This window comes from Xiphophorus hellerii, chromosome 18, assembly GCF_003331165.1.
Source record: "Xiphophorus hellerii strain 12219 chromosome 18, Xiphophorus_hellerii-4.1, whole genome shotgun sequence".
Lineage (NCBI taxonomy): Eukaryota > Metazoa > Chordata > Actinopteri > Cyprinodontiformes > Poeciliidae > Xiphophorus > Xiphophorus hellerii.
Window position 1 is genome coordinate 4,509,338 of NC_045689.1, and position 19,740 is coordinate 4,529,077.

Sequence of the window (19,740 nt, forward strand, 5' to 3'; positions counted from 1 at the left end):
ATACTTTTTTTATTTGTAACAAATTGTTCAATTTTAATGGGGAATAATAGTGTTCGACTAAATATAACATAATAAACAGAAACATCTCTTGATTTGTACAAGTGCTCAAATATTGTAATTTTGCATGTTAGATTGTCTTTTTAATTTGTTGCAAATAAAAATAAAGATATCTAGTATCTCATCTTTAATTAGTGTACACGGGCAAATCCAAAATAAATTAATTTAAAATAAAATTATACATACAAAAAGAGTATATACCATATTTTAAAAAATGATTTGAAAGATTTTCTTTTCAATATTTTTTATCTGTTTTGAAGAAAACATAATGTGGTTAAGAATATAACCAACTAACATAGAAAATAGACCAAAACGATCCGTGGCTTAGTACTTTTATGTTTATGTTCAATGAAGAATGTTTTTTTTTATTTTTGAAACATTTCTGTATCTAAAGACGAAAGTGGCAACAACAATCATTTCAATTTTGCACAAAGAAAACCTCATGTTCTGATAACAGTTACAATGCCTGCCTGCGAGTCAAACTCGGGGGTTACTTCACACGCTAAGTTTGTCTTTCGGTAACATCCGTGAATGTGCGTACGTCATTCTCGGAAAACTCCGCCCCTTTCTCTTTGGAGAAGACGGTCGTCCATTTTAAGTGTATCAGTCGTCATTTCACACCGCTACAGTAGGACGGAGAACGTCAGGATTCAATTTCAGCATATTTCTCTTACAACTGTAGTGGAGAATTGCCTACTATGAACTGAATCTCTTCCTAAAACAAAAACAAGTAGATCCTAGTGAAGTGACGCATAAGCCAGTAGAGTCCAGCGTCGAGTTGTAATTTTTTTGCTCCTCAATGTAGCTAGAGGAAATGGCTGTGGAAAGCATGACTGTCCATCCAAACTCCCCAACTACCAACCACGAACACAACAGTCTTCTGACTGACGAAAGGTCGAGTAATTCTACAGTCATATTTAAATGAATTAATTTATTTGTCCTGTGCTTTTACACAAAAGCCCGGGGGTTCTTTTTGTTGTTTTTTTCTGTCAAAGGGATTAAACTCGTCTTTTCTGGAAAACGAGTACAGAGGTAAAGAGAACGGCCATGTTGACACGGCATCGCCTACTGGGAGGCCTAATAGCAACTGGAACAGCGTTATTCCCTCTATTTTATTACAGTATTACAATCAGCGACCAGTCGATTCAAGCGAGCTTGTCAAAAAGGAAAAGACAAGGTCGAAACAGCTGATCATTTATAGTTTTTCACTGTCAAGGTAGTTTTAATTACCTTACAAGTTCGGAAATTGAGCGCTCTCCCATTATTTTAAAATTTCTCAACGGTTTTTAATTTGTATGCGGAGTTAACCTCGCCATCGCAGGTAAACAGAGTTGAAAATCTAAAAACTAAAGAACCGACCGTTAGTTTCTCCAGCTGTCGGCCTGGCATTAGCTTAGCAACTGGTGCTAATTGCTAAGCTAACGGCTAATCGGGTTAGACATTTGCAAATTTGCTCAAGTTGCGTTCGCGGCATTATTCATTTGTTGTATCGATAGCAAACACTTTTTTTTGACAATTTTTACTTTTATTCGATTAAAATAGTACTATCAAATTATTTATGAAATTCCACACTTTACGACATTTTGAAAAGCAACCGCCTCTACAAAAACTGCGCAGTTTCATCCGGGCGTTTTGGTATCACCGTTTTGGGACGAACGAAAGCCTTTTTAAATTCTTCCAATCGTGCTCCTAAAACCTTAAAGGTAATTTTATTTTTAAAGCTACTTAATTTTTTTACAAGTATCGATTGAATGTTATTACAGTCACTAAGGAAATTTGTTACCACTGTGAAGTTAGCTTCTGACTTGGAACTTAGAAAACAAAGGGTTCTTATTTTCATTGTCTTTAGGGTTTGGTACACTAATCAAAAATGTTAAATACCAAAACTGGTTAAGCCTTCTCTGAGCTATTCTATATTTGTATTAAGAACACTTTTTGGTGTTAAAAACTTGCTGGAGGTGGCCTAACCACCAAAGTATAACTCTAACCTCCCTTTTTGTTAACCAACTACGTATTAAATAGTGTCTGTAATTGATGTGTAATATATAAGCCCACATATGATTTGTATAAGTAATTTAGGTTTTACTTTGGAGCTGATTAAAAGTTGTTTATACCCCCTAACAGCAGTGAACCAACCCTTTAATAAAGTTTCTAATCAGAAGCTAACTTCAGTATAGTGTGTTAGCCTAACATGTCCCTTTTATTCACCCATACATCCCCATAAATCTCTCCCAAAATGTCTGCAAAGCATCCCGGAGTGTTTGAAGTCAAACACTAATGTTCCCTTCTCCAAAAGTGCCCACTTACAATCCCTACCCACCAACCCCACTAGACTAGAGTCCTTAGAAAAGTAGGGAAAACTTATTTTTCTCTGGTTTTTGTGAAGAAAACCCATCACTGTAAGTATCTCCCCATTTTAATCAAGACTTACATGATTATTACAGGAGCTTTTGAAGTAGCAGGAAAGTGGAGCAAAGCAAAAAGATGTATAAGGAGAATTTAGAGGTTGGTGCAGTGTTTGTTAAAACTTGAAAATCTCTTTCTGCTTGTGCATAGAGTCTAATAAATGACCCATTGAGTAAATACCAGCTTTTTAGTTCTGGATTGGATTGGTTATTGTGAGCTGTTTTTATTATAAGAATATCCAGCAATCTAACATGTTAGATTTCTGAGCTTTGGGAGTTTGGTTGGCATCGGGTGATGTGTGCATAGCACCAGAACTTGCTACTGGTTTGCCCATAGTTGATCCCAGCCATCCCCTTCCTATTCATAAAAACTAGCTCACGTAATGCTGCTAAGCCGCTCTGCTGTGACAGGAGACATTACTTTGTGTCTCGTCTTTGTGCCGTTAGTGAAACAGTTGAGATCTACTGTTGGAGAAAAAGTTAGCTGGCATTGCTGAAGTAGGAAAGGCTCAGATTTGTAATTATTGAGTCAAAATTTACAGAATACACTTCGCATTTTTTTTATGTTTTGTGGTTTTAGATGTGCATTATTTTTGGTTTTGAACTGTGTTGAGAAGGCTGAAAACTTGATTAGTGTAATTTTTAAACCACAACTTTGAATATAACTATTCAGAAGCATAAATTTGCGGTAATGTGTCGGCAGATGAGTGTTTCTGTTCGTTTTGATGGAGAGAATACCCTCTGAATATTAGGGATGTGGTGTGTTTTGCAGTGATGGTTGACATTTTGTTCCAAAGTAGATCAACTGAACCACCTGCTGTTTCAGATCTCTGAACTTTACTGCCCTGCTTTGGCTCTTTGTGTGTGTGAAATGTTTAATATGATGTATTAATACTCTGTTGCGGAGCTCCAGAAAGGCTTTAATGTGCTTTGTGTTTCTGATCAATAGCTGGTTGAACTCCAGGCTAAACAGAGTTAAAAGGTCAACATTAACGCCACATCAGAAAACCTCAACTGCACCTTAGATGCTGTTTTTTTTTTTTTTTACTAGATCATCCATCTTCCACCATATTTTATTTTTTGTTAATTGTGTAGAGAATTAATACAGAAAATCTTGTCCAAATTTTGAAATTAGGAACAAGAACATTTTTATTCAGCATTTTGTGGATGTTTGTGACATTTTGAAACCTTTAACATGTCTTTAGTGTTTCTGGCTTCTGTGACGATAAACAATAATACTGTTTTTAGATCATTTTGAAGTAATATAATAATAATGGAATAATAATGCAAGAACATATTCTCAAAGGTCAATAAACTTTTAATTTCTAAAGAACATTTAAAACTAGGACTGGAAGACATTTTAAATATCCACAATAAATAAACAAAACAACCAATAACAATAAAATGTTTTAAATAAAAACCAAACAAAACCTAAATCGTAAATATAATGCTTTATAAAGTCTCTGTAAACAAAATTGCCCCTCAAAAAATATTAATCATTCGGCTCCGATAGGAAAAGCATTCAAGACTGCAAATAGGATTTGCTATTATTAAATTCCTTTTAACTCATCATCTGATTAATTGATTTTTTGTGACAGTCAGTAAATCAATTAACCAATAAATTACCTGCACAATACATTTCTTCCGATTTCTTTAACTTTGGAAGATTGGCAATCGGCCAATACTTGCGTGAGAAATCGATTCTGTGACTTTGTCTCTATATTTAGTGAATTTTCAGACAACAAAAGCTGGCATCCGGCAAAATCAGAATCAGGAGGTCAGGTTTCTTAAAGATCAGTGATCGGCCAGAAAACTGCAATCGGTGCACCGTCAGTATGGAACGACCAAAACAAAAACGACCAGAACCTCAGAGAAAAATAGGTTGGTTATTGTCAAGGTCAGAATTACTGATATTTGTGTGAAGTGTGCAAAAGTTTTGAGCCATAGTTTAAATAAGACGCTGCTTTAAACCACTGAGTTAGAGCTTATGGCTTGAAAATAAGATCTCCAGTTTATTTCCTAATCTTATTTTTTCCCCCCCCTTTTTACTTTTCTAAAAAAAGAAATTACAAATGACAAAAAAAGTTCTAAAAGTGTTTTATTTCAGTCCTCCCTTCTGTGAGTTGACAAAGTATTAGGAGGCTATGAGAATGTTTAAGAGAATAAATTCATAATATTTGCAGAATGAAGATGTAATTTTACTGGAAGAATGCCTTAAAATCACGAGAAAAAAGTTGTTTTAATGAGAACAAAGCTTGAAAAATTACTACTTCATTCTCCAAATATTACAACTTTATTCTCATATTACCACAACTATTACTAAAATTGTGACTTTATTTTCGTTTTAAAAAAATGAAATCTTAGCCTGACCTATATATTTCATCATAGAGTAGACATGAATTCAAAGAACAAATAAATAGAAGATGTAAAAAAAAAAAAAAACTCGTCAAACAAGATGGCCACCCTTTGCTCTTTACTATGGAAACCAAAGACGTGCATTGGTAAAAGAAAATCCAGATTTTCCATAAATTAAATCTACAAAAAACAAAAATTAGATTAAAAATTGATTTTCGTCCAGCTATCAGTGTTTGTTGTTTTCTCTTCTTATAAAACAGAGTTTAAACCTTCAACCTAATAAATATCTGGTATTGATTATTAATAATGAATACAAGCCTCTGTACTTGTTTTCCGTCTAATATTTGGGCTCTAAATTTGACTGTTTAAACTTAAGATGGCAGAATAATGAGGTCAGAATCAACAGCAGGAATAAAAGTGATTAATTTTCATGCCCAGGCCTGAAGATGGAGAGCTGGAGGAGGGCGAGTTGGAAGACGATGCAGGGGACATGGAGGAGGAGGAGGCGGGCCAGGACTTGTCTGCAGCGGCGGGACCGGGCGGAGAACGGGGCGAGGACGCCGGCGGCGGCGAAGGAGGAGGAGACGTGGCGGCGGACAGGCCTCGCCGAAGCCGAGACCCCCACCCGAGCAGCGCCTCAGACGACGAGCGCTCCCACCGCCACAAGAGGAAACGGAAGAAAGAGAAGGAACGGGAACGGGAAAAAGAAAAGAGGAGGTCCAAGAAGAAACGCAAAGCCAAGCATAAAGTGAGTTGACATTCAGCCACGGAGCTGAATCACCTTCCTTCCTCTCTATTCCTCTAATAACCACTTTCTGCTCCTCACAGCGGCACGCTTCTTCTGATGACGATCACTCAGACTTCAGCGATGACTCTGACTACAGTCCAAGCGAGAAGAGGAAGTACAGAGATTACAGTCCGCAGTACACCTCCTCTGTGAGTTTTAATGGCATTTTAGAGGGGACACATTATGCAAACATCACATTATGCACATTTTGTTCTTCCATTAATGTTTCTGATGCTTATAAAAACACCCAGCCAGTTTTCTGGTAAAAATGTCATGTTTTTGGTGTCTGGACAATGAGCTGTTTCAAAAACATCCGAAATGTAACATTACAAATTAGTGAGCACTGCCTGTTTCCTAGCAACCCCAGTAGAGCTACAGCACGTTACCTAGCAACGCAAACTGAGGTCCAGTACGTATGGTCTTAATTCAAGTATACTAATGTATTTGAACTAGAAATTAGGCAAAAATGCTTGTTATTATTATGTGTTTTTGCAGTGTATGCTGTATTCTTGTTGGTTGTGCAGAAGGTTCCACTTCTGCTTGTCCAGAATGTACGGTTGTATAATTGCGCGTCTGTTTGCAGCCATTTTAACTTGTGATTGCAACCGATGAGTTAGGGGGCGTGGTCAGCAGCAGCTGATTCGGATTTAAAGTGACAGGACGCCCTAAAACAGCTCAAAATAATTAGAACTGAGCAGACTAAAGTCTCACTATCTAAGAATAATTTTGAAAAAATGTAATGAACATGATTTGTATAGACCATATCTTAACCTGTCTAATGAAGTATAATAGTCACATTTAAAGTTTGTCTGACAAGAGAAAAATGTTTTTGATCCGTGAATTCTTTGTTGTTTTCTGTCTTCAGTCTCATGGCGGCTACGGTGGGCCGAAGAAGGGCGGCTACATGAAGATGGACAAACAGGGCTACAGTGGCTATGATGACTATGAAGACGACATCTACGAGGGAGAGGAGGATGAAGACATGGGCGAGGAAGAGTATGACGACTTCGCAAAGGAGCTCAACCAGTACCGCAAGGCCAAAGAGGGCGGCCGGGGCGGAAGAGGTTCTTTTCCTTATTTCTGATCAAACTTAATGGATAAAATTAGATAAAAACAATGTGAAATTTATGCTTTTACATTATTAAAGGCAAAGTTTGGATTAGATTAGGGATTAATCAGTTACTGAAATAATTTATTAATTGTTTAATCGTTCGCTGGAGTATACAAACTTTAAAAAAAGGTAGTTTCCTAAAAGAACAACACACTCAGAGCACTAATTACGGCAAAACTATACAAACATATATCCATCCATTTTCTAACACCCTTGTCCCTAGTGGGGTTAGGAGGTGCTGCTGCCTCTCCAGCTACGTTCCGGGCGAGAGGCAGGGTCACCCTGGATGGGTCACCAGTCTGTCGCAGGGCAACACAGAGACAGACAGGACAAACAACCATGCACACACACACTCACACCTAAGGAGAATTTAGAAAGACCAATTTACCTGACAGTCATGTTTTTGGACTGTGGGAGGAAGCCGGGAACCCAGAGAAAACCCACCATGCACAGGGAGAACATGCTAACTCTGTGCAGAAAGACCCCTGGCCAGGAATCGAGGACTTCTTGCTGCAAGGCAACAGTGCTACCAACTGCACCACTGTGCAGCCCCACAAACATATATATAGCTTTTAAATAATGTTTTCCATCTAAGGTAAAAAAAAACAAAACAAAAAAAAAACCTTTGTCTTCAAATATGTTCAACCAAGAAATCCTTCAGTTTTAACTTCTCCTGGTTCAAATTCTGTTAATCCCCCCCCATTAAAAACAACAACTCCTATTTAGCATCTTTTGCCATCAGTTTTTAATCAGATCATCCCAACATTGTATAAGTCCAGCAGAAAGGGCTGAGCTTTTCATGTAAGCTAAGCTATTTTTTGCTCAGAGGGAGCAAAAAATAGAAGTGTTTTTTCCTCCCTCGCTACAAATGATCAAGTTTTCACTAAAAGAATGCTAAGTTATCGCATTTTAGTCAATACAATGTTTATTTGCATGTTTGATGTATTTTTAATATTGTTTAGAATAAGCTAGAGTGGTTAAGTGAAAAATCTGCCGAATTTTTCAGCAGATTTGAATCAGAGAATTTTAAATTTTTAAAAATTGAATGTGTCAATTAAAAAAAAACCCAACTGATTACTACATTAATCATCAGAATAATCGATAAATATAAGAAAATCCAAAGAAATTAAACCCTGACTGCTTTTATTTGTCTCCTGCAGGGGGCAGAGGTCGCATGAAGAGCCTGAGAGGACGCGGGGGAATGAGGGGAGGGAGGCGGGGGAGAGGAGGAAGCCGAGGACGGGGTGGACGAGTTGGAAGGATGGGCGGAGACGACGACGGGGACGGATATGGAGAGGACATGGAGGTCAGGGGTCACTGAGCGTCTCTCTCCTACAAGTCCAGCTTGTCTTCGCTGTTTATCAGGAGTTATGTGACAGAAAAGCACAAAGCAGTGGAAGGAAAATAAGAAACGTTTTCAAAATATTAGTCAAAACAAAATCTGAAAAGTGTGGCGTGCATTTGTAATCAATCTAGTTCAGCTCTAGAACTTCACAGAGACTATGCTACAAACCTTTCAGGTTTCCCAGGTGTCACCAGGTGGGTGTGGCTCTGGAAGGCCTGACTCTCCCACCTGACCTGTGGATCTCTGCACAGTCCAATAGGCCTCTTTGCTGCTTCTCTGATTAGTCATGAAACGATTAATCATGCTTAATCAGTTATTGAAATAACCGTCAATGGGCGTGCCGTGGTGGCGTAGGGGTTAGCGCGACCCACATTTGGAGGCCTCAAGTCCTCGACGCGGCTGTCGCGGGTTCGACTCCCGGACCCGGCGACATTTACCGCATGTCTTCCCCCCTCTCCCTCCCCCTTTCCTGTCAGCCTACTTCATGAAAAGGGACACTAGAGCCCACAAAAAGACCCCCTGGAGGGGTTACAAAAAAAAAAAAAAAAAAAAAAAAAAAAAAAAAGAAATAACCGTCAACTAATTTAGCAATCAATTAATCGCTAACTGGAGACTATAGACTCTAAATTGTGTCATTTGTTGAAAGAACAAAACCCTCATAGCCATAATTAAGCACAAATTACATAAAAATTATGTTCATTTTACATTAAATATTAAAAAAGATCTTTATCTATAAATATTTTCTGCCCAGAACTGCTCATGTTGCAGTTTTAGCTTCACCTGGTGAAAATTCTAGATTCCGATTAGCACGTTTTGCCATCCAGTTAATTGGTAAAAATAAACAGACTTTCCGTACACTGTCTGGATGCTAGAAGGATTTTTCAGCTGCAGATTCATCCTTTGCTACAGATGATGAAGCGTTCACTAAAGGAATGCTGTTCTTGCATTTTAGACAGTAAAATGGGTATTTTCTTTCTAAAAAAATTAATTAAATTAGTTTTTGCCATTGTCATGCATTTCTAATATTGTATAAATAAAAAACTTAAGTAGTTAAATGAAAAATCTGCAGAATGTGCCAATTTGATTGGCCAGAAAACTAAAATCGGTGCAGCCCGTGTTAAAGATTTCAGTGATGCAGAATTAGACCTGCCACTATAAAAAGAAAAATTCAGGATGATAAATTGTCCCAGAAGTTATTATGATAAACGACAATATTGTGATTTGAGGCCATTTTCAATGTAATATAATGGTAATAACATAATGATGCAGGATCAATAAACTTTAAATCTAATGAACATTTAACACTGGACCTGGAAGACATTTTAAATATCCAAAATAAACAAACAAAACAACAGTTTATTTTAATCCTTCAGTTAATTGGTTATTGCGACAAGCCTTTGCATAATTTTCCTTCTACTTTGTGTTGATTTATCACATACAAATCGGATGAAACACTGGAGTTTGGTGTGGTATTGTGTAAAAGTTTAAGGGTGTGAATACGTTTTTGTGAAGACTGTCGTTGTTGAGATCCAACTTTTAAGTAACTCTCTGTCTTCAGTACGGAGAGGAAGACTACGACAACATGGGGGACGATGATTATGACGACTATTCCAAAGAACTCTGCCACTACAAACGCTCTAAAGACAGAGGCAGAGGTTGGCAGTGTTTTCTTTTCCACCTCATTACTTTGCTGCCTTGGATCTTAGACTGGAAGAATAAATTTGTTCTGATGTTTCTTATCCAGGAATGAAAGGAGGCCGCGGTCGAGGCAGAGGGAAAGGAGGAAGAGGAATGATCCGAGGAGCGAAGGGCCGAAGCAGAGGGCGAGGAAGAGGCGATATGGGCAACGACGGCGACAACAACTGCGACATGGACAACGGGGTACGTTCACTGATCATTACCAGATCCCACCTTTCAAAGTCTGATGTGGCTAACGAGTTTCTGCTGCTTCCTTGACTCAGGATGGAGGCGACGGACCAGGAGCCGGGAGGAGGCATCACCACGAAAAGCACCAGGATAAGAAAGGAAAAGCCATCTGCAAGTACTACATCGAGGGCAGATGCACCTGGGTATGAGTGTCCTCCGCTTTAAACTATTTATGTAAAACTTCTGGTAAAAACTTCTTAAATCACTGGTTTAAAAATGTTCCAATATTTCAGATTAGATCTGCAGAATGCAACTTTAATAAATAATATTTTTTTTACGTATTTGTTAAAAATGTCACCATATCACGATAGTATGAGACAGATAATCTGTGAGAAGATTGATGTCCTCCATCTCCTTCTTGAGCTAGCATCGCCATCCGAAGAAAAGCACCAAAAACAACCAGTCAGAACCAGGAGGCGGGTCTTAGCGCTGTCAATCAATATACTGCTGCAAAATGTGCAAATAGTGGAGAAACAACTCACCGTTACAGGAAAATCTGCTGTTATCAGTGGCCATGCTAACTACCATTAGCATTCACAACAGTGGGCCTCATTGACAATGCTAAGTCCCGCCTCCTGGCTCTGATTGGTTGTTTCTAGTTACCACTGGGAGAAGGCAGAGGAGTTTGATTTTTTTTTCACAGGTTATCTGTCTCATACCAAACTGTCACAGCATGCTGACAGTTTCAGCAGATATGTAAAAAAATATATTTGACATACCTTACATACTTGCAGCTTTAACAGTATTTGTGATGTAACAATGCTTACCATTTTCAACCACCAGGGGGACCACTGCAACTTCAGCCATGACATTGAACTGCCGAAGAAGAAGGAGCTGTGTAAATTCTACATCACTGGATTCTGCGCCCGCGCCGACCACTGTCCCTACATGCATGATATCCTTCACTGGGAATGTTTGAATCTCTTTCTGCCGCTGCAGCCAATCGTGTCTGCTTGTTTGGTTAAGGCTCGACTCGCAGCACTACGTTTTATTTAAGGGCGTTGCACCTGAGGGGCCTGTGGGTGGTTAAACATCCCACTTTTCCCACAGTTTACCTCAAATAATGTGAGACGTTACATTTTTGCCACCAATCTGAGTGAGCAGTGAGACTGATGTCAGCACAAAATGTATATCTATGTGAACAAACAATAATTAGTTTGGAGAGCGTTTAAATCTCACATGCGCTCGCTAATTTTGTTCTGACTTGCTTCACAGTGATTCCTCCAAATGACGCTGTCGCTATGGAGAGCCAAAAGTGACACAAATCGCCACATTTACCACATCTGGGCCTACAGTGTCAGGAGAACGACGGTTTATGAAGTAGGGCACTGCAAAAGCGTTGAAAGTCCCTTCAAAACGTTGCTTTTCACATCGTTGTAAGACTAGCTTCTGAACAGTGAAAGTCTATTCCAGTCATTGAATACTGGAATATTACGCATGGCGCCTTGTAGTGACGTATGGCAGTGTTCGAAGCCCTCTTCAATGCCATGAATAAATGCAGTAAGTTTCACTATTCAGACAGTAGTCATACAATAATGTAAAAAGCTGAACTTTAAAAGGATTTTTGCAGTATTTTGTGGCATCCTAAGTCATAAGCCAGCGGTTTTAACCTGATCTGATAACCAGATGTGTTGTTGAAGCAGAAATTTGTGACACTTTTGGCTTTCCAAAACAACAGAGCCAAGTCAGCGTCCAGAGCAATTAGCGAGGAGCTCGTATTTACCGTTTGTGTTATGCTTCTAACATAAATATAGTGTAAGGTTAATTATCTTTTTGATTATGAATAATTTGATGCAAAAGTGCTTAATAAGAAAGTAGAATAGGACAGAATTTGGACCAGTTGAAGGTAAAACTGCTGCTTAAGGAATTCTGGGTAGAACAATTTTAAAAAAATCTTAAATACAAATGTATATTTTTTTGTGTAGTTTTAGCTTAATTACTGCTCTGAACGTGTTCTTTTTGTCAGCAAATGTCCGTTTTTGTGTGTGCTTCCTCCACTTAACGATTAATCAATGACTAAATTAGTTGACAATAATCTAAATAGTGAATTAATTACAATTTCTCCGACTGATCTACTAGGTGACCTGATTACAAGCTGTAATCCCGTCGCTCCCGTCCTCCACGCTTTAAAAAGCCTGGAGTGGTTACGCTGCTCACTTTTTCTTCATGCAGTCGTTTCTCCTTGACTCCAGCTTCACGTGAGTTTCCATGTAAGCTGTTCCACACCACAGGAAACTGTGTGAACGGAGATGAGTGCATGTTCTCCCATGAAGACCTCAACGACGACACCCAGGAGCTGCTCAACAAGGTGGGAACATCCATACCTACGTAATACCATAAAACGCCCTACATACCTGCAGGGTTTATTAAGATGTTTTAAGATTCATTTGTTTTACTACTGCTGCCAATCCATTAACAAAACTAATCAGATTAAACACTATGCCTGCCTTTATAAGTTTGTTTGTAGCAGAAAGCAGGTAATGTCTTCTCCTGCTACTCAATAGCAACTAATGGAAATTTACTCCACAACTCAGTAGGGGTTGAACGACTTCATATTTTTTAAGGTCGACTACGTCATGATAATAGTCGAGTCGACGTCGACTAGTCGCGGGTGACGTCATAGTGACGTCATAGTGACATAAGCGCAAAACGCTTCACAACTACTTGGAGGCTTTATCAGCTATATTCACGGCAAATATTGAACACCCCTCCCCCCCTTCTCCTGCTTTTACTAAGTCTATTAAAAGAACAATAAACAGATAATTCTTCGTGAGCAGTGGAGAAAAGTCTGTTGCACAAAGCCGGTGTTCTGATAATTTTTCTTTTTTTTCAAACACCGACTGATTCTGGTGATCTCTGGGCAGCTGCACGTATAAGAGTCAGATTATTACACTGACCACAATGGTGCTTTTGGAACATCACAAACCAAACATATTATGAACGGATCCCGTTTGGTTAATTCAACGAAGCCACCTGCTGCTCCTCCGCCCGATGCGCAGCAGGACGCTCCGCTGACTCGGCAGCGGCTCTCTGCGGGATGAACCGACATGCAGACGGCGGCAGAGATCGCCTCTATCAGATCCTCAGGATGAAGCTTGGACTTAGTTTCCAGATGTTGTCAAATAGTATTTTTATAAGAGCGTAAAGCTGCCAGGTTAGAAGCTTCAATGCGCAGGGTGACATTGATCAGTTGGAGGGATAAAAAAGCCCGACATCATGCCGCGTTGCCGCACATTACTCCGGTAATCTTTTATTTAGGATTTTTTCGGCACTAGTTTATTTGACAGCAACCTGACTGTAAGGGGGCAGAGAGAGCGGAGCGAGGGAGAGAGGCCTGGGTCCAGCGACCCGAGGACGGGAGTCGGACTACCCCGGTCTAAAGTCTCTATATGCGGGGCGCTGCGCTAACCACTGTGCCACGCAACGGCCCTATTACGGTAGCCTATGCTGAAATTGTCAGTTTCTCTTTGGTAAATTATTTACATTTTTATACAATTTGAGCTTTCTGCCAAACTCACCTTTCATTTCCTTGGAAAAATCAGTTTTGTCACGTGGTTGCGACTAGTCAACTGGCCCAGAAAAAAGTCATTACAGAGAAAAGAATCGACTAGTCGACTAATTGGTGCAACCCCTACTACACAGGCATACAAGTAGTAGCAAATGTCCTCGTCCAGCTGAGCGACCGGGTTAATTCATGTAAACCTTATATGTGAAGACGCAGGCATCAGAGTTACTGAGCTGTGGATTTATTTTTGGTGTTTCTGTCCAGATGCTGGCAGAAGATGCTGAGGCTGGAGCCGAGGATGAAAAGGAGGTGGAGGAGCTGAAGAAGCAGGGCATCAACCCTCTTCCCAAACCCCCTCCTGGAGTCGGCCTGCTCCCCACTCCTCCCCGCCCTGTTTCCATGGACGCCAACATGGGGGTTGGTGACTTTGGCGGGCCTGTGGTTGATACCTTTGGGGGTCCTCCTGGATCCAGCCAGGTTCCTCTTGTAGGCAAAGGTCCACCGGTTCCACCGCCCGTCCCCGGACCCAACGTCCCTGTTGGTCCAGTCCACAGTCCTGATGGAAGCCCCTACCCAGGAGGACCCCCCACCAATCCTGGCTGCCCCTCCCCGCACATGGTGCCCCCGCCCGCTGGTGGGTCAGGGGCCTCAGCCGGGAAGAAGATCCCTTCGCTGTTTGAGATTAAAGTCCAGCCAACTGGACAACTGGCTCAGAAACTGGCTGTCAGGTACGAGACCAGAGACGCTTCAGGAAAAAAACTCCGGCCTGCTTGTTTAAAGGGGCAGTAACATGTAACATCGACTTTTTTAAGCTTTACACCATGTTACAAAGTTTTTCCCTCAACAAAAGCACACCTGGAGAGTTGCTTTGATTCTTTCATGAATGTTTGAGAAATCCAGTAATTACCATGACAACCATTCAGTTGTGTAAAACGCCTGGATGGGCGTAGTCCCGCCTTCGAGAAAAAGGTCCTCCCCCACTCAGCTCCTTCAGACTAGCCAGCAGCAATTAGCAAACACCTGGTGGAACTGCAGAGCTTCTGCTCAGAGCAACACTGGTAAAAATGCTAAAGGGTTAATAGAGGAGCCATGTTGGAATCACTTCCTGAACTAGGATTACTTTCTTAAAGTAACAAGAGGCCCAATTTCAAGTTTTTAAATTACGATGTCATATTTAATATACACAGCATTTTTATAATAACAGATATTAGCATAGTTACTTGATTGTGCTATAAAATGGCACTACCATACATGCTTGGAAAACACAATACTGCCTCTTTAAATGGATATTTGCAAGGAATTTAGTCTATGGATTTAACAAGCAAACTCTTTTGATCTATTTGTGTCAGACAATTTAGAAAAAAATGCTTTAGAAACTTGTTATGTCCTGCTATTGGTAGCATTTTTTCCTCATGGCTTTAAAACCGCTCAAAATGGTTTTATTAGTCGTGATGGAAACAATCAGGACTTTACTAGAACTTAACTATTTCAGTGAAGTTCTAGTAAAATCATATTTACAATTTATAATTTTGATAACTTGTATTCAATTATTTATTATAGTTTTTGTAATTTATAAATTATATGTATATAATTTTGTGCAAAAGGAAATCAAAGTTTAATTATTGTACATTGGACATATTTCAACGTGACAAAAACGACCAGATCAGACCCAACTGTTGCTTTTGTTTTATTTTTATATTTTAATAACACAAAAAATTCTTATTTTTGTCATGAATCCTGGTCTGTACTTGTTGAATCACAATTTCCTGTTTGCATCAGAAGCCAGGCTCCCAGTAGCGGCCCGGCTCAGTCCGCACCCCCAGGACCGCCAGGCGCCCCGGGAGCCGCTCCGCCCCGCTTCCCCGGACCCGCCGGCATGATGTCCCCCGACTCGCAGAACATGGGGCCCGGCGGAGCCCCCATGATGGGAGGGTTCGGCTGCAGTGACGGAGGGGCGGGACCGCCGCCGGGAGGAGGAAACTTCTTCAACGAGTTCTACAATCAGCAGGACGGGATGAAGATGGAGGGAGTTCAGGAGGGTGAGGACGGATTATAGATAAAACCGGGAAGTTATGATTAAAATGCGTTTATAAGCAACCACTTCCTCCTCTTTGCCTCTCAGGCGACAGGTTTCAGAGTTTTCCCGCCATGGACGACAGAGGGGCGCCTGGACCCAGAGACGGTTCTGCTAACGGGGCGCCGGCCGGCCAGGGAGGCATCTCCGTGCCGGACTTCCTGCCTCCTGCCCAGCGGGTTCTGTTCATGAGGATCCAGCAGAAACAGCAGGAGGAGGAGGAGCGCGCTCGCAGGATGGCCGAGGGCGGAGCAGAAAAGTCCAAAGATGTCGAAGGTATTTTAAAATCCATCAGCTCCCCTCAAGGAAATTGTGATCATACGTCAGGTTGTTCTGGGATAGATTGGTAATGCCTCCATTCTCCACCAGGGGGCGTTTGCACTCTGCTCTCATGGCATTAAACTGCAGCATGACAGAAACAGAAAATTTTTCAAATTTTTCTGTCTCTCCTGTTTTCAAAGGTGTAACAATGACACTTTTTCCAGCACAGATGAAACCATAAATCTTAATTTCATTGTCTTTAGCAACACAAATGAAATATAACTTTTATTTCCAGCTAGAAAACGCGCATCTCTCTCCTTCCTCCATTGTTTGTTTGTGTTGCTGCTGGTATTACAAGAGGCCTCTCTCCCACAAGAGGAAAGCAACAATTGATCTGTTTACTAAGTAAAAGTCGAAAAGTCAAATTACAATAATAGTAACTCAGTGACTTCAGTGCAAAAACACAAAATCTTACTAAGTGTGTTTGATCTAGTTTATAGTGCAAATATGTTATTAAACTTGAAAAAATACAAAACTAACTTACAAGTAACTTTTCAGCCAGATATAGGATCTTGTTTTAAGTCAGTATTTCATTAATATTGATGAAAAGGTTCTAGTTATCAGTGAAACCATCTGCCAGGAACTAGTACTTTTATCGATATTATTAATTATTGACTTGTAGCTGTAAAGTTACTTGTAGGTTAGTTTCATGTTAATTGAAGTGTGCTAAGAAATTAGACAAAAAATGCATGTTTAAATTTTGTTTTTACAGTGTTTGAGGAGTAACTTTAAAGCTGCCGTATGTAATTTTTAGAAATTGTTTAAAATAAAAATAAAATGTTATTTTAATGAGTTCAATGTTTTTTTCCTCTTCCAGGCGACTCGGGGAACTGGTACTCCAGTGAGGATGAGGACGGCGGCAGCAGCGTGACCTCCATCTTGAAGACGCTGCGCCAGCAGACTCAGCCGACCCAGAAACCCGACGGCCATCCCGGCGACTCCCGCCTCCAGAAGGCGGCCGCGGCTCGCCCGGCAGACCCCCGTTTGGCCCGGGACCCCCGCCTGGCGCGCGCCGCCGAGTCGGCCCACGCAGCGGATGGCGCCCAGCCGGCGGCGCCGTCGTCCCTGGGCCCGCCCACCGACCCGCGGTTAGCCAGGCTGGCAGCCGCCAAGGTGGAACCAGCGCTGGTCTACAAGCCGCCACCGCTCACCGCCCCGGCGGCCGAGGAGGAGGAGACGGAGCGGGTCCTGCGGGACAAGCCGGTGCCGATCCCGTTGGACCCACTGATGGGCATGGCGCTCAGGGACCCGCGCTCGCAGCTGCAGCAGTTCAGCCACATCAAGAAGGACATCGTCCTGCACATGCCCGCCTTCGCCAAGACCGTCACCTGGTCGCCTGAAGACCTGCTCCCCATACCGCCGCCCAAACAGGACCTGCTGCCGCTGCCGCCCGGCATCCCACCCGCCCCCCCGGCGGACCCGCGCCTCACCAGAACCCAGCCCCCCGCCTCCACGCAGGCGCAGGACCCGCCCGCCTCTTCCTCCTCCTCCTCCTCCTCTTCCTCGTCCCTTCCAGACTTTGAGCTGCTGTCTCGCATCCTGAAGACGGTGAACTCCCAGACTTCCTCCCCACCACACGCGCCAACCCCCCCCTTGGCGCTGCTCGCTCAGCCGCCCCCTGCAGACAAACCCGTCGACCCCCGCGTACGCAAGCCTCCGTCCGACCCGCGCCTCCAGCCGCAGAAATCAGCGCTAAAGCAGCCGGAACCGGCTCCATCCGCTCCGACTCCACCTCCAGCCGCTCCGTCCACTTCCTCCCCGCCGGGCATTGCGCCCTATGACCCCCGCCTGCTGTCTGCCGGGGGGTCCGGCCGCAGCGGGGCCGCCGGGGCTCAAGGGGGCGCCAGCGTGCTCAGCAGCATCAGCCTGTATGACCCACGGACTAACAAACCGGCCAGCCCCGGTACCAGCAGCGGCTCCCCCAACTCGGCCGGCACCGAGCCCAAACCCAGCGACCTGACGGCGGGGAAACCCAAACCCAAAGAGCCGTTGTTTGTTCGGAAGTCCGCTCTGGACCAGCCGGAACCGGAAAAGAGCTCAGAGCAAGGCACCGACCGCTACAACAGCTACAACCGGCCGCGACCCAAACCCGCTCCGTCGCCGAACTCTGCCTCCCAAACGGGTCTGGCCGCCGCCGGGTCGCCAGGCGCTCCTGTGGGAGCTGGTGACCCGGCGCCGGCGGGAGTCCACATCCTGCCGGTGCCGTCGCTGTTTGGCGTGGTGAAGCAGGCGTCCAAAGCGGGCGGCGCCGGCAGCCCGTTCGGAGGAAGCAGCCCGGCGCAGTCGGATCCGGCCGCCGCCGAGCAGGACAACGCCTCGCTGAAAGACGTGTTCAAAGGCTTCGACCCCACGGCGTCGCCTTTCTGCCAGTAACCATGGAAACGGGGAGCCAATCAGGCGCCTCGCAGGTTTTACGGTTACTTTACGGTGAAGCGGAGAGGCGGCTGTGGAAACCGCCTGAAAGACCCAAAGGTCCGGCTCCGGGCCGCTGCACTGAGAGAAAAAGAGTTTCTATTTTAAACGTATGGATGTGTAAAATCCTCCCGACCCGAATATCAACGTTTCTACCGAACATTTTAGCTTTCTCTGCGCCGCTTCAGCTCCAACTTCTGGGAACAATCAGATCCTGTCAATGCGCGTCTCATTCTGAGTTGAATATTTAAACTCTTTTTTTATGTTTTCTGGAGAAAGATATGAAAGTATCTAAATATAAATCTATAACCTGCCTGATTTATTTTTTAGTATTTATTTTTATACTTCTTGGCACTGTCAGCTCTTGTTGTCTGAGGGTTAGATTGATTTATTTTTACTGTGCAAAACTTTTGCTTTCAACTTGTTTTTATTTGAGTTCACACATTTTAGTATTTTAGTTCACCCTAACTTCAGTCTGCTTGGTCAGTGCTCCACAGTTACATTACAATCCTCTTTTTTCCTTCTTTTACGCCAATTCATTACTTTTTCGTCGCTTTCTTGTTCAGGAACAGAAATAAATCTTCATCGTCTCGATTGTAGTACTCATTTTCAGGTTTTGATTCACATTATGGATCTTTTGTGTGCAGATTCAGAGTGAAAACAGCTCCCAGAATTGCTAACGATGCGTTTTTCTGTACAAATGTTACTTATTCTAATTTATTTCTTTTTTTATACCTATTCTGGTTCTGAATCAACACGTAAATCAGCTCACCTCAGCGGATGCAGGCAGTCGTTTGTTTAACCTCTTAGAATCTCGCCAGGAAAGTGGATTTATTGTTTGTTTGTTTTTTTTGTACATTTTTATGTTTTTTTTTTTTTCTTCTCTTTGTAAATTTGAGCAGAATCTTTAACATCATTGGAGGGAGTTTTCTAACTGTACACATTTAGGTGAGGATGTAAGTATTTAAATAAAGTCCAGACATGATCAGAAGGTTAAAAAAAAACTCTATTTTCTGTATTTTTATTACCTCAGCTGATTCATCTGACGTGTTTATGTAAGAATGCCTAAATCACAATAAAACTGTTTTCTCTAATGATGTCATTGGAAGAAAAACAAACTCCTTATTCTCCTCTTTTTTTCTTCTTCTTCCTTGGTTTGGTGCCCAAACTTTTTGCCCCCTCTGACCAAAAAAATTAAAAACTGAACTCATGCAGAATGTTTTTATTACCTACACAGCAATAAAATAAACACAAACTATTTTAATTGGACTAATAAAGTAACTTCAAATAGTTTTTCACATTTACAAGTCAGCTTATTATTTTGGGCTCAAAGAAAACTGTCTGTTCTCAGCAATAAAAACAGAATCTAGGTCAATCTTTATTTTTAAATATTTCCTGGAGATTAAAACAGTAACTAAAGGCAAGTTTGGGTGCAACACGCC

General features: G+C 42.1%; 1 protein-coding gene across 4 annotated transcripts; it reads left to right on the top strand.

Annotated features, from left to right (window-relative positions):
- Positions 1 to 647: 647 nt before the first annotated feature.
- Positions 648 to 19,423, top strand: zc3h4 (zinc finger CCCH-type containing 4). Of its 4 annotated transcripts, none has more exons than XM_032590924.1 (14): positions 648 to 951; positions 5,256 to 5,565; positions 5,646 to 5,753; positions 6,470 to 6,668; positions 7,876 to 8,021; positions 9,619 to 9,715; positions 9,805 to 9,941; positions 10,022 to 10,129; positions 10,770 to 10,881; positions 12,185 to 12,294; positions 13,756 to 14,219; positions 15,271 to 15,530; positions 15,614 to 15,841; positions 16,704 to 19,423. In XM_032590924.1, exons 1-14 carry the CDS (start codon positions 872 to 874, stop codon positions 18,257 to 18,259), a joined length of 3,915 nt encoding a protein of 1,304 aa, XP_032446815.1. In that variant the 5' UTR covers positions 648 to 871; the 3' UTR covers positions 18,260 to 19,423. The 4 variants fall into 4 exon arrangements, with proteins under 4 accessions (XP_032446815.1, XP_032446816.1, XP_032446817.1 ...); XM_032590925.1 differs by having other exon boundaries at positions 15,274 to 15,530; XM_032590926.1 differs by lacking the exon at positions 648 to 951 and adding an exon at positions 1,059 to 1,760.
- The last annotated feature ends 317 nt before the right edge of the window (positions 19,424 to 19,740 follow it).

What these genes read in the sequence shown, in the direction of transcription:
- zc3h4 (XM_032590924.1), top strand. Translation starts at nt 872, where the DNA reads ATGGCTGTGGAAAGCATGACTGTCCATCCAAACTCCCCAACTACCAAC. An exon ending in GATATGGAGAGGACATGGAG is followed by an intron (nt 8,022 to 9,618) that starts GTCAGGGGTCAC and finishes CTCTGTCTTCAG; the next exon opens with TACGGAGAGGAAGACTACGA. An exon ending in CCACTGTCCCTACATGCATG is followed by an intron (nt 10,882 to 12,184) that starts ATATCCTTCACT and finishes CTCCAGCTTCAC; the next exon opens with GTGAGTTTCCATGTAAGCTG.